Raw genomic sequence first — 17,119 nt, 5'->3', positions numbered from 1 at the left:
GTGCCAAATATCTCTCACAATGTACAGGGTCAGTGCCAAATATCTCTCACAATGTACAGCCAAATATCTCTCAGTACACCAAATATCTCTCACAATGTACAGCTCAAGTGCCAAATATCTCTCACAATGTACAGCTAAGTTCCAAATATCTCTCACAATGTACAGCTAAGTTCCAAATATCTCTCACAATGTACAGCTAAGTGCCAAATATCTCTCACAATGTACAGCTCAGCACCAAATATCTCTCACAATGTACAGCTCAGCACCAAATATCTCTCACAATGTACAGCTATCTCTCACAATGTACAGCTCAGTGCCAAATATCTCTCACAATGTACAGCTAAGTGCCAAATATCTCTCACAATGTACAGCTCAGTGCCAAATATCTCTCACAATGTACAGCTAAGTGCCAAATATCTCTCACAATGTACAGCTCAGTGCCAAATATCTCTCACAATGTACAGCTAAGTGCCAAATATCTCTCACAATGTACAGCTCAGCACCAAATATCTCTCACAATGTACAGCTCAGTGCCAAATATCTCTCACAATGTACAGCTCAGCACCAAATATCTCTCACAATGTACAGCTCAGTGCCAAATATCTCTCACAATGTACAGCTAAGTGCCAAATATCTCTCACAATGTACAGCTAAGTGCCAAATATCTCTCACAATGTACAGCTCAGCACCAAATATCTCTCACAATGTACAGCTAAGTGCCAAATATCTCTCACAATGTATAGCTAAGTGCCAAATATCTCTCACAATACAGGTCAGTGCCAAATATCTCTCACAATGTACAGCTCAGTGCCAAATATCTCTCACAATGTACAGCTCAGTGCCAAATATCTCTCACAATGTACAGCTCAGCACCAAATATCTCTCACAATGTACAGCTCAGCACCAAATATCTCTCACAATGTACAGCTAAGTGCCAAATATCTCTCACAATGTACAGCTAAGTGCCAAATATCTCTCACAATGTACAGCTCTCACAGTACAGCTCAGTACAGCTCAGCCCAAATATCTCTCACAATGTACAGCTCAGCACCAAATATCTCTCACAATGTACAGCTAAGTGCCAAATATCTCTCACAATGTACAGCTAAGTGCCATATATCTCTCACAATGTACAGCTAAGTGCCAAATATCTTTCACAATGTACAGCTCAGTGCCAAATATCTCTCACAATGTACAGCTAAGTGCCAAATATCTCTCACAATGTACAGCTCAGTGCCAAATATCTCTCACAATGTACTCTCAGCCAAATATCTCTCACAATGTACAGCTCAGCACCAAATATCTCTCACAATGTACAGCTCAGTGCCAAATATCTCTCACAATGTACAGCTAAGTGCCAAATATCTCTCACAATGTACAGCTAAGTGCCAAATATCTCTCACAATGTACAGCAGCTAAGTGCCAAATATCTCTCACAATGTACAGGTCAGTGCCAAATATCTCTCACAATGTACAGCTAAGTGCCAAATATCTCTCACAATGTACAGCTCAGCGCCAAATATCTCTCACAATGTACAGCTCAGTGCCAAATATCTCTCACAATGTACAGCTCAGTGCCAAATATCTCTCACAATGTACAGCTAAGTGCCAAATATCTCTCACAATGTACAGCTCAGCGCCAAATATCTCTCACAATGTACAGCTCAGTGCCAAATATCTCTCACAATGTACAGCTCAGTGCCAAATATCTCTCACAATGTACAGCTCAGTGCCAAATATCTCTCACAATGTACAGCTATCTCTCACAATGTACAGCTAAGTGCCAAATATCTCTCACAATGTACAGCTAAGTGCCAAATATCTCTCACAATGTACAGCTAAGTGCCAAATATCTCTCACAATGTACAGCTAAGTGCCAAATATCTCTCACAATGTACAGCTCAGCACCAAATATCTCTCACAATGTACAGCTAAGTGCCAAATATCTCTCACAATGTACAGCTAAGTGCCAAATATCTCTCACAATGTACAGCTCAGCGCCAAATATCTCTCACAATGTACAGCTCAGCACCAAATATCTCTCACAATGTACAGGTCAGTGCCAAATATCTCTCACAATGTACAGCTAAGTGCCAAATATCTCTCACAATGTACAGCTAAGTGCCAAATATCTCTCACAATGTACAGCTAAGTGCCAAATATCTCTCACAATGTACAGCTCAGTGCCAAATATCTCTCACAATGTACAGCTAAGTGCCAAATATCTCTCACAATGTACAGCTCAGCGCCAAATATCTCTCACAATGTACAGCTCAGCACCAAATATCTCTCACAATGTACAGCTCAGCGCCAAATATCTCTCACAATGTACAGCTCAGCACCAAATATCTCTCACAATGTACAGCTAAATGTACAGCTAAGTGCCAAATATCTCTCACAATGTACAGCTCAGCACCAAATATCTCTCACAATGTACAGCTCAGCACCAAATATCTCTCACAATGTACAGCTCAGCACCAAATATCTCTCACAATGTACAGCTCAGCACCAAATATCTCTCACAATGTACAGCTAAGTGCCAAATATCTCTCACAATGTACAGCTAAGTGCCAAATATCTCTCACAATGTATAGCTAAGTGCCAAATATCTCTCACAATGTACAGCTCAGCACCAAATATTTTCCGGAAAATATCCGAAAACAATGGCAAAAATTGTCGAATATAGTCTGTCTGCATGTCGACTTTAGTCGCCTACGGCGCTGAATGGGTTAAGGTTTTTTTTCTGTTTACATTTCAATGGGTTCAAGTTTTCCAAAAAATCATTATAAAGGATTCAATATTTGGATTTAAAACCTGGAAAGCCTTTAGGTCCGTCATCTCCAAGATCCCCTGAAATTCCCCTGGGTCCTGGACGTCCTTCCCCAGAGCCAATGATCTCTCCAGGTAAACCCTACAACAGGTCACAAACAATAATATATAATCTTTAATGATTTTTTAAATTGTTTTTTTCCTCCTAAGAAATTTCTTATTAGTTTTGGGATATAGTATCTGGCTCTTGATAAGATAATACAATTTACAATGACAATAATACAACAAAGACTTAACTCTCTATATATATATGATACAGGCAAAAATGGTATCATATAGACCAAGGAAATTTTCCAACACTCTTTAAAAACAATTAACGAATGAAATATGTTATGACTTCCTCAGATTTCATGTTTATTTCTATACATTATATATATACATGTCTGTAAATATATTCTGATGATGATTTACCCTTGGTCCTGGATCTCCTCTCTGACCTTGGAATCCAAAATCACCAGAAAATCCCTGTAAAGAGACTCATCTACTTTAGGAGACTAGAAAATATATTATGTACTTCTGATAAAAGTTCCAGTATGGAAATAACTATATACCAAGCTATTAGTGTCCTAGAAACATAACAGGAGCAGTAAAAGTTATTCAAAGCAGCATGTCCTTAAACAGCAACAAACAATTTGTAACTTGTAAATTAGTGTCTGTTGACAAATATTTAAAAAGGAATCAATGATGGCAACAAAGATGATAATAAGTATAACTGAAGATAGAGGAACAAGAAAAATATTGGTCAAAACGTGTTCATATTCTGTGAAAATGAAAATGAGTTTCAACATATTTCAAATCAGTGTACCTATCACAATATGTGTTTTCTACATTGACATGAAATATCTACTGTCAGATAGGTTATAAATCCTGACAGGAGTTACTTCCCTTTACATACGTTCACTATCTGGGCAACAATATTTACCTTAAGACCTTTAAGTCCACTGTTTCCAACTTGTCCCTTGTCACCTGCCATTCCTTTAGGACCAAATGCTCCAGCAGGGCCATCTTTTCCACGCTTACCCTAAGGACATTAGTGTTATGGTCTTATTTGTGGGAAATTAAATTATCTCCCTTTATTCACCGATCTTTTATTATTTCATTGTAAGATACTGACACCAACAGTAATTACTGATAATGACACATACAAATTCCCTCCCTTTATTCCCCGATACTTTATCACTTCATTGTCAGTAACTGACACCAACAGTAATTACTGATACTGTAAGATACAAATTACCTCCCTATATTCACTGATACATTATTACTTCATTGTCAGTTACTGACACCAACAGTAATTACTGATACTGTTAGATATGAATTACCTCCCTTTATTCACAGATCCTTGATCTAATTGTCAGTTACAGACACCAACAGTTATTACTGATACTGTTAGATACAAATTACCTCCCTTTATTCACTGAAACATTATTACTTCATTGTCAGTTACTGACACCAACAGTAATTACTGATACTGTTAGATATGAATTACCTCCCTTTATTCACAGATCCTTGATCTAATTGTCAGTTACTGACACCAACAGTAATTACTGATACTGTAAGATACAAATTACCTCCCTTTATTCACTGATACATTATTACTTCATTGTCAGTTACTGACACCAACAGTAATTACTGATACTGTTAGATACAAATTACCTCCCTATATTCACTGATACATTATTACTTCGTTGTCAGTTACTGTCAGCAACAGTAATTACTGATACTGTTAGATACAAATTACCTCCCTATATTCACTGATACATTATTACTTCATCGTCAGTAACTGACACCAACAGTAATCACTGATACTGTTAGATACAAATTACCTCCCTATATTCACTGATACATTATTACTTCATTGTCAGTTACTGACACCAACAGTAATTACTGATACTGTTAGATATGAATTACCTCCCTTTATTCACAGATCCTTGATCTAATTGTCAGTTACAGACACCAACAGTAATTACTGATACTGTTAGATACAAATTACCTCCCTTTATTCACTGAAACATTATTACTTCATTGTCAGTTACTGACACCAACAGTAATTACTGATACTGTTAGATATGAATTACCTCCCTTTATTCACAGATCCTTTATCTAATTGTCAGTTACTGTCACTACCAGTAATTACTGATACTGTCACATACACATAACTTTCATTTTCCTACTGTTACCCTATCCAATTTGTACAAACAGCTTGTGCAAAATTTGGCTTTGCTATCCACTTTTATTAGATTGTAAAACATTATGTTTGTATTTCATATATGTGAATATTTTTAAGGAAATTTAGCAATTTTTACAAAAATTTGATCGTTGCTTCTTTTCTTCTCCACAGGAGAAATACAATACAATGGAGGAAATTGTTTCAAATTCTCTACATATTTATTGTCTCTTTGATTAAATTCCAATTTTTAACATTTTTTTATAAATCCATCCACCAGTAGCCAGCAAGATGTAATGTATTGGTTTCTAAGATATCAGATGTGTACACCTAGTGGGTGTGAATTGTAAAACTTACCCTTCTGCCCTGGTTACCTTGACTTCCCTTCATTCCCTTAGGACCTAGTGGACCCTTTATACCCTGTGTAACAAAAGATACTCTCTCTATTCATTCTGTCAACTGTAAACACAGCCATTCAGAAGAGCAATTATGCAAAAAATGATTATGTGACTTTTTCTGAATTCAACATATCATAATTTCATACAAAGGCAGTTCAACAATAAAAGAACATTTACATAAAATGATGGACATTTTCTTTTTATTTCAAGTAACTTACATCTTCCCCTATATCACCAGGAAGGCCTCGTGGACCATCGTTGCCCGGCAGTCCTGGAATTCCTGCCTCACCATTAGGTCCAAATATGACCTCATCTATCGGTTTTCCCTCCTGTGATGGGGGACCAGGTGGACCTTGCTGCCCAGGGTATCCTTCATCACCCTACATTACACCAATATAAATCAATAGGATAAAACAACAAAATATGTGCTAATCCTTCCACAGTATCCCTGTTAACACTTAATTATCTCATAGTAAAATTTCCCAATAACTAACACTCCTAAGTGAAATATCTGATACAATCAGGTCCTTCTTGAAATCATTGTAACAGCTGATAAATCGTTAACAACAGATACAGAAGTGTATGGACAGGGGAATCTTTCAGGTATACAGTCTGTACTTTATTGAATTCATAACATAACTGCATCAAATAAAGAAATAAAAATTTTATAGCTCCAGTTTCTACATACCTGTTCTCCCTTGAGTCCACGCCTTGCCTCTCCCATGTCTCCTTTGGGGCCAGGCAAACCATCAGCCCCTGGTAATCCCTACAACAAAATAAAATCTTTATCTCAAAAGATTACAACTAATATTCCATAATTATCAACTGTTTCCAAGATAATGTTACTATGAGAAATGACACCAGCTAGTATGGATTGAAACAAAGTTCAATTTGACAAGGAACACAGAGAATCAATTATGAAGATTATCAAGATAAAAATATTAAACTTTGGTTTTAAAAGAAACAAAATTTAACCATATCTGCTGTGACAGTGATATCGTGAATTTAACAAAATATTAATTAAAGTACCTGTAATCCAGGGTTACCCTCGTAACCTCGGTCTCCAGGCAACCCACGGTATCCAGGCTGGCCCTGTTTAACAAATATCAAGCAATTCATAATTAAAATAAATCGACATTTGTGACAATATCTATTAATATATCCTAACATTTATATTTTAACTTACTATTCAATATTGTATTCATATACTCTCCTCTTCATTAAACAAAATAAAAGCAATTAAACAAGTTCTGATTTACTGATTTACTTACATCCCTTAGCAGATTTATCTATTTTGTATGTGATTCATATTTCCTTGATATAATTCCTGAAATGGGCATTATCACCTCTAACCTCAGTTACAATTACTTCCCTTTGAAGTGCATTTCCCAATAGGTGCACTATCCTAAACTTTACCCTCTACCACAATTACAGTTACTTCCCTTGGCACATTTAGATACATTTCCTGATAGGCTCACTACTATCGTCAACTTTATCCTCTACCACAATTACAGTTACTTCCCTTGGCACATTTAGATACATTTCCTGATAGGCTCACTACTATCGTCAACTTTATCCTCTACCACAATTACAGTTACTTCCCTTGGCACATTTAGATACATTTCCTGATAGGCTCACTACTATCGTCAACTTTAACCTCCACCACAATTACAGTTACATCCCTTGGCACATTTAGATACATTTCCTGATAGGCTCACTACTATCGTCAACTTTATCCTCTACCACAATTACAGTTACTTCCCTTGGCACATTTAGATACATTTCCTGATAGGCTCACTACTATCGTCAACTTTAACCTCCACAACAATTACAGTTACTTCCCTTGGCACATTTAGATACATTTCCTGATAGGCTCACTACTATCGTCAACTCTAACCTCCACCACAATTACAGTTACTTCCCTTGGCACATTTAGATACATTTCCTGATAGGCTCACTACTATCGCCAACTTTAACCTCTACCACAATTACAGTTACTTCCCTTGGCACATTTAGATACATTTCCTGATAGGCTCACTACTATCGTCAACTTTAACCTCTACCACAATTACAGTTACTTCCCTTGGCACATTTAGATATATTTCCTGGTGCTTAGCACAGTAGTAAGTAGTGAACATTTAATGGCCTTTATGATATTTCTATAGTTGTTTTTTTCTATTTGAAATAACCAAGATTCTGTAAAATAGACTACAGGTTGTATATATAGTATGTTGTAAGCCACATGTTCTTACATCTTGTCCCGGTGGTCCTGGTTCTCCTGGGTCACCTTTAGGCCCAGGTGTTAATGTTTGTCCATCACCAGGCTCACCCTACAGAAACCAAAAGTTAGGCAAACTAGGTTAGATATATGAAAAAGAAATTATTCAATGCACTTGAATTAGTCATATGAATGCAATGCTTACACATAAGGTTCAAGATTCAAATCATATCAGCATCAGAATATATATTATTATTTTCAAGTACATTTCAAAATCTGGTTAAGATTACATAAAAAGAGCATTATTAACTCAGATAACTTGAACAAGAATTTTTTTCATATAAAGCATAAAATATCAAGTTAAGATTGAGAAGAATGTATTCTTTGGTAGACAAGGTATAAATCTACTGACCTTCAGTCCTGGAAGTCCATCGATACCTCGTCGTCCTTGGATTCCTGACTGACCAGGTCTACCAGGTTTACCAGGCTCTCCCTGTTGAAAATAGAACTCCACAAGATCAAATATCAAATATATCTTTTCCTAATCTTGTTTTTTTCCCTTTAATTTCAATCCTTTGTCCACCTTTAACAAATTAATTAATTTTAGCTTATAGTTCTAAACATGAAATACATGTAATTCTACTTATGAGTCTCTTCTCGTTTAGCAATGTACGATACTAACAAGTTAAAGACCAGATCATAGCTGTGATTAATATTTTTCATGATTAAACCTGAAGTATATAATATCCTAGGAATTTTTACAGTAACTATCCTACCGGTTGAATGTTACCTTCTCTCAAGATCATTTACTGGAGCCCTTATGGGAAAGGAACGTACGTACACATCGTTTGTATGGGATATTCAAACAATGAACACATGAACAATTTTTAAAATTTTATTTCTCAAAAACACTTTAATAATTTTTTATAGCATATTTGTATATAAATTGTATTATCTTTACATTGTAACTTTACTACAAATATCACTATTTTAAGTATCACATGATCGAGACATTTGAAATTATGTCCCAGTTTAGCCGAAATTCAAACCTTTAACAATATCTATATAGTTGTTCTGATGACGGCTGTCAACCTACAATAAAACCACGGAATCCTGATGTTGATACTCCAGCTTTTATCTACCTTTATTGATTGGGCTCTACTGAATACCCTAGTGTAACCATCTTTGATATCCTGCAACACCCGATCTACGACCAAAGACAATCAGGACACTGGTTCTCTCCTAATCTGACATGAGGTTTATGTATGTAGTAATAAAAATTTTGAAATCAATGTAGATTTTTTTTCATTATTTTATGATTAAAACATTAAGAGTAAAATCTGCAATCTTACCTTTGTACCATTGCATCCTGGGTAGCCTTGAGGTCCAACAGGACCTTCTAGTCCTTTCAGACCCTGGAAAAAATATCTTAGAATTGTAAAATGATGAAATTTTACCTTTATCAACTTTGACATATTTATTTTACTTTTCCTAGCTTATCTTACTAATATCTAGTTTAATTTTGGAATTAACATGTAAAAATGGTTAAAAAAAAAGACTAGAACTTGGATTTTTTAACCAAGTGAACAGTCAAAAGTTTTCATTGTATTAAGTCTGAAATCTGCAAAAAGGCTTGACATTTTACCTATATAAGGTCACAAAGATACTTACCGGTGCACCAGGGTTTCCATGGAATCCAGCAAGTCCCTCCTGACCCTGCCAACCACAGAATACTATTTATGTATCGCAATATAACAATGTATATATATACCTGATAAAAACAAACAAAACGTAAGAAGCAGTTTTGAAATAAAGTGCTGGGCCAATGACATACCTGTAGTAAACCAGCATATAACCTTATAAAGTACAACACTGAACTTACAACAGGCCTTGGGCAGTCTTTCTTTGAAACAAGTAATTTTTACAGTAGGCAATACAATATTTTTGTAACACTTGTAGCTGTAGAAAAGCCATAACATTATCACATGTACCCTGACTTGTATAGTGTTGCCCAAACAATAAGCCGGTGTCTGACAATTTTTTATTTAACAATATACTAGATACAGGTATTTGTTACATAATCTACATCCCGTGGATTTGCCAATGTGACATTTTTCAATGTGTCACAAGTGTAATATACCCTAGAGTACTTTTCATTGCCTGTGCCGGTCAGATATTGATGGTGATGTCACATAAGTTGAAATTGGTGCAAAATATTTACATCTGTTTGTCCTTTAAATTTTTAGTTAGAAAAAAACTAAATGTAACTTTACAGAGATCCATGATAAATAAATATTTCATAAGAAATTTTATGAAACCTGTCTCTAAGTTTTGACTTTTGCTCCTCAAAGATTTAAGTATGATATCTACAAGTCCTGAAGTTTTGTATGATGTCTACATGTTGTGTACTTTTGTATGATGTCTACAAATCCTGTACTTTTGTATGATGTCTACATGTCCTGGGCTTTTGTATGATGTCTACATATCCTGTACTTTTGTATGATGTCTACATGTCCTGTACTTTTGTATGATGTCTACATGTCCTGGGCTTTTGTATGTTGTCTACATGTCCTGTACTTTTGTATGATGTCTTCATGTCCTGTACTTTTGTATGATGTCTACATGTCGTGTACTTTTGTATGATGTCTACCTGTCGTGTACTTTTATATGATGTCTACATGTCCTGTACTTTTGTATGTTGTCTACACGTCCTGTACTTTTGTATGATGTCTACATGTCCTGGGCTTTTGTATGATGTCTACATGTCCTGGACTTTTGTATGATGTCTACATGTCCTGGGCTTTTGTATGATGTCTACATGTCCTGTACTTTTGTATGATGTCTACATGTCCTGGGCTTTTGTATGATGTCTACATGTCCTGTACTTTTGTATGATGTCTACATGTCCTGTACTTTTGTATGATGTCTACATGTCCTGGGCTTTTGTATGATGTCTACATGTCCTGTACTTCTGTATGATGTCTACATGTCCTGGACTTTTGTATGATGTCTACATGTCCTGGACTTCTGTATGATGTCTACATATCCTGTACTTCTGTATGATATCTATATGTCCTGAATGTTTGTATTATTTATACATTTGACTTGCTATACCTACCCTCAACCCTTTGGGTCCAATGGCCCCTTCTTGTCCTAAATCACCTTTACCACCTTTGGGGCCAGTTGGTCCTTCAGGTCCCAAAAATCCGGGCATTCCTGGAGGTCCTCGCACGCCCCTTAGGCCTGACTCACCCTGAAATAAGGATAACATCCAGCAAGTTTTAGTTCTGAAACAGATAAATAACTTTCACAAAAAAAAAAAAATAACACTGATTATTTACATTTGCATGAAAACTTAACTTAGGTACTGACATTAACAGTGTCAGTTAAATTGTCTCTTTTAATGCTGACGACATTGTGCTGTTGACCTCACCAGAGGAAAACCTCCAAACTTTTCTGGACCTCATGAATTGTATCATATTGGCACTCTCATTGGCAACAATTGGTAAACTCTAGGAAGACTTAGATTGTGAATTTCAGACACAGAGGTATAACGGCTACCCAACACACTTTCCATTGCCTTGTACGTTCTCTAGGACATACAAATTTTTAGAACTGGTTCGCCACCTGTGCTAATATGAATTTGGCCATGAAAGAACTACAAAAATCTGCTAGACAAGCCCTTCGACTTCATATTACTAAGTTGTGCTTTACTGTGTGTTTACTAGCTGAAAAATACATCCGATGTTAGCGTTATTGGTGATATGGGGATGGTTACCTACCTGTCGTAAACCAAGGATTTAAGTCTTTTGCCTGTAATGCTGTGCTAATTCTGTTCATCCTGAACATTTATTTTACAATATTTGCATTTGGTCAATGCAAAGACATAATTCATGGGATGTGGAAACAGTAAGAATCGGTGAGAAATATAATTTACATAATATTTTGGAGCACAATGTTAAACCCACTTCACACAGTATCACAGATCTAATGTTAGGCAGAAGGACAAAAGCCACTTGTTTGACTTTGACATGACCTTAGCCATGTAAATAGAAACAAATTGTGCACATATGGGAAATACAAGAAGGACTTAAAACCTGAACACTATATCAAATATCATAGGTCTGGATCTTACCATAGTGCTCTAACCATGCTAAGATGCGGTAGTGCCCCCTTAAGGATTAAAACTATTAAGACTGTTCGATATAGCAGACCCCCACCCCTCTTGTTCTATATGAGCGGTTTTGTATTTTTCGCACTAACTCGGTGGTGGTGGTGGTAAAGTCCACTTCTTGCGCTAATGTCCTTTGTATAGTGACCTAAGATTGAGTCTTTTCCACGATATGGAAAACTCCTGTGATATTCTTATATATAGTGATAATAATAAAAGAAATTATTAGTGGAAAACCAAGATATTCAGTTTTCATTAAACAGTGTAGATGTAGAGTAATTATATGACAATCAAACAATATATTGATTGATTGGCTAGCTATAGAGAGAAAACTTCATCTTGGTCAGTTGAATGATGGGCTAGTAACCCACAGGTCCTGGGTTAAAGCACAAGTGGAGACTTATAGCATGCAGGTAGGAGTATACATGTTGCTTACCTTGTAACCTTTCTGTCCTACACACACACATGGCGGAGCACAACCTTTACAAGCCTGAAATTGCACAAGATCAATTAACTAAAATCTGAAAACATGAAAGAATGTTACCACAGTGGTGTTGAATTTGTCAACACCATACGTATTAGTAAAAGTCTGAAGCCTGAAAAAACACCATCTTTATTGTGTACACTGCATATCAAAACCTAGCCTGGACCTGGTCTTTAGAATATGTAATTAATAAAAATTTAAGTCTTGCAGTTTTAATCTCTTAGAAAGCTTTAATCCTAATTTTCACATGAAGGGGAGATAAGCAAGTAGAAAAACGCAGCCAGGTATTTCTTTGACATTGAGGCAGTTGGCAGCCAGATTAACAAAACCTTTCTTTTTTGCAGTCATCTGTTAAGACTAGAAAAATAAAACACTGCATATTTCACTAATGATCAATAATTGTAATGCCTTCTGACTGAAAGCTTCGGGGATCATATCGTTTTCTGTGCTACCTGTTTGTCTGTTGTCCATGTTAACCTTGCCCATAACTATTGTGCTGTAAGAGATAAGACTTTCATATTTGACGTGTATTCCTCTTGACAAGACCTTTCTAATGCTTCCAAAATTTTTTACAATGTGACCTTTGACCTACATTTGAAAGTAAGAAAAATCATTACCACAATGAAGATTTAAGTGTTTCACAAAATGTGCATGCAATTAACACACGCCTTACATAGCAGTTTTAATGTCCTAATTCAGAATTCTGTTGCAACCGGGAACATAGTGTTACATAAACATATCTTTTTTAATTTGAAATTGATGTTTTACACAATTCAATTCCAATAAGCACAGCAAAGCATAATAACCACACAAAAGTGTAATTAAATATAGTAGTCAATATTATAAAAAGGGTCGTATGAGATGGGTTATGCTCCACGACTGGGACAAAATTTAAGTATGAAAAATAACAAAGGGCAATAAGAGAGTTATGATTCTTGTGCACTGCCCTCCTACTTGTTGAGACCTATCTACCTAGGAAGGTTCATGTTAATACATGCACCTCTAAGTTTTAGAGTAATGTTCCAGACAAAATCTAAGTATGAAAAATAACAAAGGGCAATAACTCCTGAATTATGCAAAAGAGAGTGGAATGCACTTCTCCATGTTGTGATCTATCTAACAATGAAGTTGTATGTTGATACCTCTTATAGTTTTTGTGTTTTACCAGATAGACAGACAATGCAGCGACTATATGCTCTCCCTTCAGAAGTCATAAAAAAGGTTCTTAAGTTAAAAATTTCAGAAACATTAAAATGTTAGCTAAGAACATATGTATGTTGGGAAGGGTAATGGTGACAGAGACAATACACAATTTAAATATCTTTTATATGTGAGTTTCAAGAATTATCCTGAATTAATTTCTTATTTCAAGAAATTTAGCATTTGCATATCTGGTATTTATATAACAGTATATGTCATTTGAAGAGAACCCAGTAAATGAGTACATAATTTGTATTTGAAGAAATGTAAAAAACATATATCAGTAGTGACAATATGTACAGATTGCATAATTATATAAATTATACATGCATTTTAAATTGGACATCCAATTGGTTCTAAAAAAAGTACAATGCACTTTGGGGGAAAAAAACAACACATCATTCATCCATACATAAGAAATATATTTTTTAATAAATAAAACCTTCAATTTCCACAAAACAGAAGGGAAACTTTTGTAAGTTGCTTCGTTTTCTGTTTAATTTTGATATCATCTGAAATGATCCCAAAAATATGATGATGATTAAGAAAGAAAAAACTCATTGCCAATGTATTCCATGACTATTAAGAAACTTCTAGATAATACATAGCAGTAGCTTTCTTATTCCACAAGCATAGGCGTGTTACAAATTCTTTATATACAAAGCAATATATAAAATTAATAAAAAAAATTAAATAAATCAAATTAATCATATTTTTTCCTAACTTTCTTTAATTAATCAAACTAAAACATTAAAATATGAGCATTGAAACACTAATTGATTTGTCCTATTGTACTGACCGTACATATTGACCCCTGAAAGCTCAAGATAGTGGACATAAAACCTGTTAAATAGACAATGATTAATCTACAGTATACATGTATTCACGAATCCACTTAGTAAAGAAGGTACCTGACAAAACCCCACCTCCCCCTCAACTTCATAGACTAATAGCAGCCAGTTAAGAAGAATGAAGAAGCATCTCTATAAAATATCTCAACATCTCCAATTTATCTCCCCCTCCCCCAAATTATCTCTCACTTATACAATAGACTATCAATTTCCTCTTTTCTTCAATCTAAGTAACAGGATGAGCCAAATCCCTCTCCCCCATCTGAACACAGCTGACAGGATCAGGTAATGCCCAGGGCATGTCACATTGTGTAATAGTAACAGTAGGGGGTCGGTCATAATGACACCTGGCAAAGTGGGGTCAAAGTTCAGCAACACTAAAGAATAGAGTTAAGACAAAATGCGAAAATTCTTTTCCTGATCAATTTTCTCTGATTTCTTACGACCAAGTTACAAGTCTGACTTGGCCTCACGTTAACAATTGTGCTTCCACGTCTTAGTAAATGTATAATATGCCCGTAGTTTATGGTTTCAAAGAAATTAATTCAGATTGAAGACTTGGAAATACTAAGATTTAAACCAGTCTTACATCAAACATACAAATTCATCTACCAGGAAAACTAGGATAGTCTCCTCATTCTTAATAAATATCGAAAAGAAAAGCTTCACATATGCGCTCAGATGGCACCGCTTCTTGCGGCTAGAATCGCTGCAGACATAGAAATTTGAAACAAACTATACTTACTGCTCCGGCGACTAAATCCAAAGAAACGGTAACTACGATCAGAAGAACGAATACAAAATTCCTAAATTTCATAATTTCATCAGGAAAACTGGTTCTGGTGAAGACGCCGGAGTACTGACGATGCTGGGAAGATATTTAAAAGACAGCACCGAGAGTTATACTCCTTTTTCGATACGTCTAAACTTTGTTGTCTTCACTTGGCCACCATCTTTTCCTAAGAAACTACTAACTCGCGTATGAACACCAACACACGCGCTACTTGATCCAGCCACTGAAACTTGTTGCACTGCACAAATTTCTCACGTTCTCGATTTCGGTAATATTTACTAAAAAATTCGATATTTTAAACAATCATCTTTAAGTTGATACTAATATTTTAAGAAATACTCATTTTAGTGTAAAGATTCCCGTCATATGAACAAAATTGGATGCACTTGATTGTGAAGCGGATTCATACAACTGTCCTTAGTCCCAAGTGGGTAGTCTTCCACACACGGAGCTGTCAATCAATGCAAATGAGTCTGTCCGCCATCGCAAGCTTTTGAAACAAAACTTTTAATATTTCACCAAAATGAAAAAGTCTTAACGTTGCACAACTCTTCTTGAAATTAGCACCTCATCTGGACCCGAACCTCGGCTCATTGCCTCTAACTTTTAAGAGAGGAATTATTTTTATCATTTATCAATGGATTACATATTTTTATCTACTCTGTAACCCCCAGAAGCAGTGACTGGACGTTAAGCTATTTTAAGTAATCTTGTTTGTTTAGTAAGTATTAAGTTGGACGGCCATTCAGCTTTAATATATAGACACTTTTGTTCTATAAGATTATTGTAATACAAACAATTTCCTGTAGTTGTTGTGTTACTTAGGGAGACGTCCCGTGCATTTTCCCTTGGTGTTACTTTACAGCCATAAGCACGCGCTAAGCCCCGCCCCTTCTGTCCATAACGGAATTCAGAAGTAAGCCTCCGAGTCGAGCAGTTACACCGAAACGGGGGTTTTGTTGTTTCTCTTCAAACAACTTACCTCTGATGGTGTTTAAAAATTTTAAAATCTGTTCAAGGTGATTGGAGTGGACTTCGGCTGGGTTGTGAACTCAGCGAAAGGGACATCGGCCGGTTTTCCCGGTGTTAAAGACTTTAGAAAAGTTATTTTCCAAATCACCGAAGACTAGACAGACGGGAGCTGAGCGGTTCGTCGTTTTTCATCATCTATCATCTTTTACCATCGTGCTTTCCGAGTGTGCTCACTTTATCTAGAGCCATGAATTCATGGTAAGTAAATCACTTCACTTTTCCTGTTTGTTCATTGAATTATAAAGTTCATTGAATTTTAGCATCATTTTTAAACATGCAAAAAGTTTTCTCTTTATTCCCGTAACACATTGCATGGAGTCTGGACTATAGTCTGTATCTGAAAAGTGATGTATTGTGGGAAGGGGTTCCTCTGAAGCCGTAGAAGTGCTCGACACCGTAGAGATTTCTTAATGAAAATGTTTCACGATTTGAATATCATAATTAAAGGATAGAATGAGAATACTGTAAAGTTCTGTTATTATTGATTATCACTAGATGTTGATGCTTATTGTCTGGGTTTATTTATAGGTTTGGTAGATTTATGTATATTTTTTTTCTGCCTTTCAGGCTGTTGTTAAGTTTGTTGTTCGTGTGTATATCAAGTTTCACATCTGCAGTAAGTATAAGCATGAGAAATGTTACTAACTGTTGTCCACCACACTTACTATAACAATACTGATCTTTAATACGCAGGTGCTCAACATTTTTTCTTAATGTGTTTTTTTTCCCTGGTTGTCAGATACAATTTTGATCGTGAATAATTAGAAAAAAACATAATTATAACTGAAGTCCCCTCCCTCCACCACATCTCCTTCAAATTTCATCTAAAAAAAAACTAACCATCCAATGATTTCCAATCTTGTAGAAATTCATAAAATGTTAATTTAAAATTGAAAGTTAAGGCAATACAGAAACTGAATTGTCCTTAAACAAATAAAAAAACCTTGGGATGGTAGAAAGGTATCACAGATCTTCA

At 35.6% G+C, this 17,119-nt stretch overlaps 2 protein-coding genes across 2 annotated transcripts in view; one reads left to right on the top strand and one right to left on the bottom strand.

Annotated features, from left to right (window-relative positions):
• The window catches only part of LOC132558106 (collagen alpha-5(IV) chain-like), a 50,053-nt gene extending 34,776 nt beyond the window's left edge, over positions 1–15,277 (bottom strand). Inside the window, exons 1-14 of the mRNA XM_060222633.1 lie at positions 15,064–15,277; positions 12,220–12,273; positions 10,731–10,865; positions 9,284–9,328; positions 8,965–9,027; positions 8,025–8,105; positions 7,647–7,724; positions 6,424–6,486; positions 6,083–6,160; positions 5,613–5,774; positions 5,354–5,416; positions 3,752–3,850; positions 3,241–3,294; positions 2,815–2,911 (exon numbers count right to left, since the gene is read on the bottom strand). Coding sequence (XP_060078616.1) covers positions 2,815–2,911; positions 3,241–3,294; positions 3,752–3,850; positions 5,354–5,416; positions 5,613–5,774; positions 6,083–6,160; positions 6,424–6,486; positions 7,647–7,724; positions 8,025–8,105; positions 8,965–9,027; positions 9,284–9,328; positions 10,731–10,865; positions 12,220–12,273; positions 15,064–15,135 — 1,144 coding nt within the window. The 5' untranslated portion in view covers positions 15,136–15,277. The remainder of the gene's footprint in view (positions 1–2,814; positions 2,912–3,240; positions 3,295–3,751; positions 3,851–5,353; positions 5,417–5,612; positions 5,775–6,082; positions 6,161–6,423; positions 6,487–7,646; positions 7,725–8,024; positions 8,106–8,964; positions 9,028–9,283; positions 9,329–10,730; positions 10,866–12,219; positions 12,274–15,063) is intronic.
• A 769-nt stretch (positions 15,278–16,046) lies between these two features.
• The window catches only part of LOC132558129 (collagen alpha-2(IV) chain-like), a 66,489-nt gene continuing 65,416 nt past the window's right edge, over positions 16,047–17,119 (top strand). The window contains exons 1-2 of the mRNA XM_060222661.1: positions 16,047–16,341; positions 16,711–16,759. Coding sequence (XP_060078644.1) covers positions 16,331–16,341; positions 16,711–16,759 — 60 coding nt within the window. The 5' untranslated portion in view covers positions 16,047–16,330. The remainder of the gene's footprint in view (positions 16,342–16,710; positions 16,760–17,119) is intronic.

This window comes from Ylistrum balloti, unplaced genomic scaffold, assembly GCF_031769215.1.
Source record: "Ylistrum balloti isolate Yb309-2 unplaced genomic scaffold, AGI_CSIRO_Ybal_v1 Utg370758, whole genome shotgun sequence".
NCBI lineage: Eukaryota > Metazoa > Mollusca > Bivalvia > Pectinida > Pectinidae > Ylistrum > Ylistrum balloti.
The sequence above is the reverse complement of the archived record's forward strand: the minus strand, read 5'-3'. Positions and strand labels throughout refer to the sequence as shown.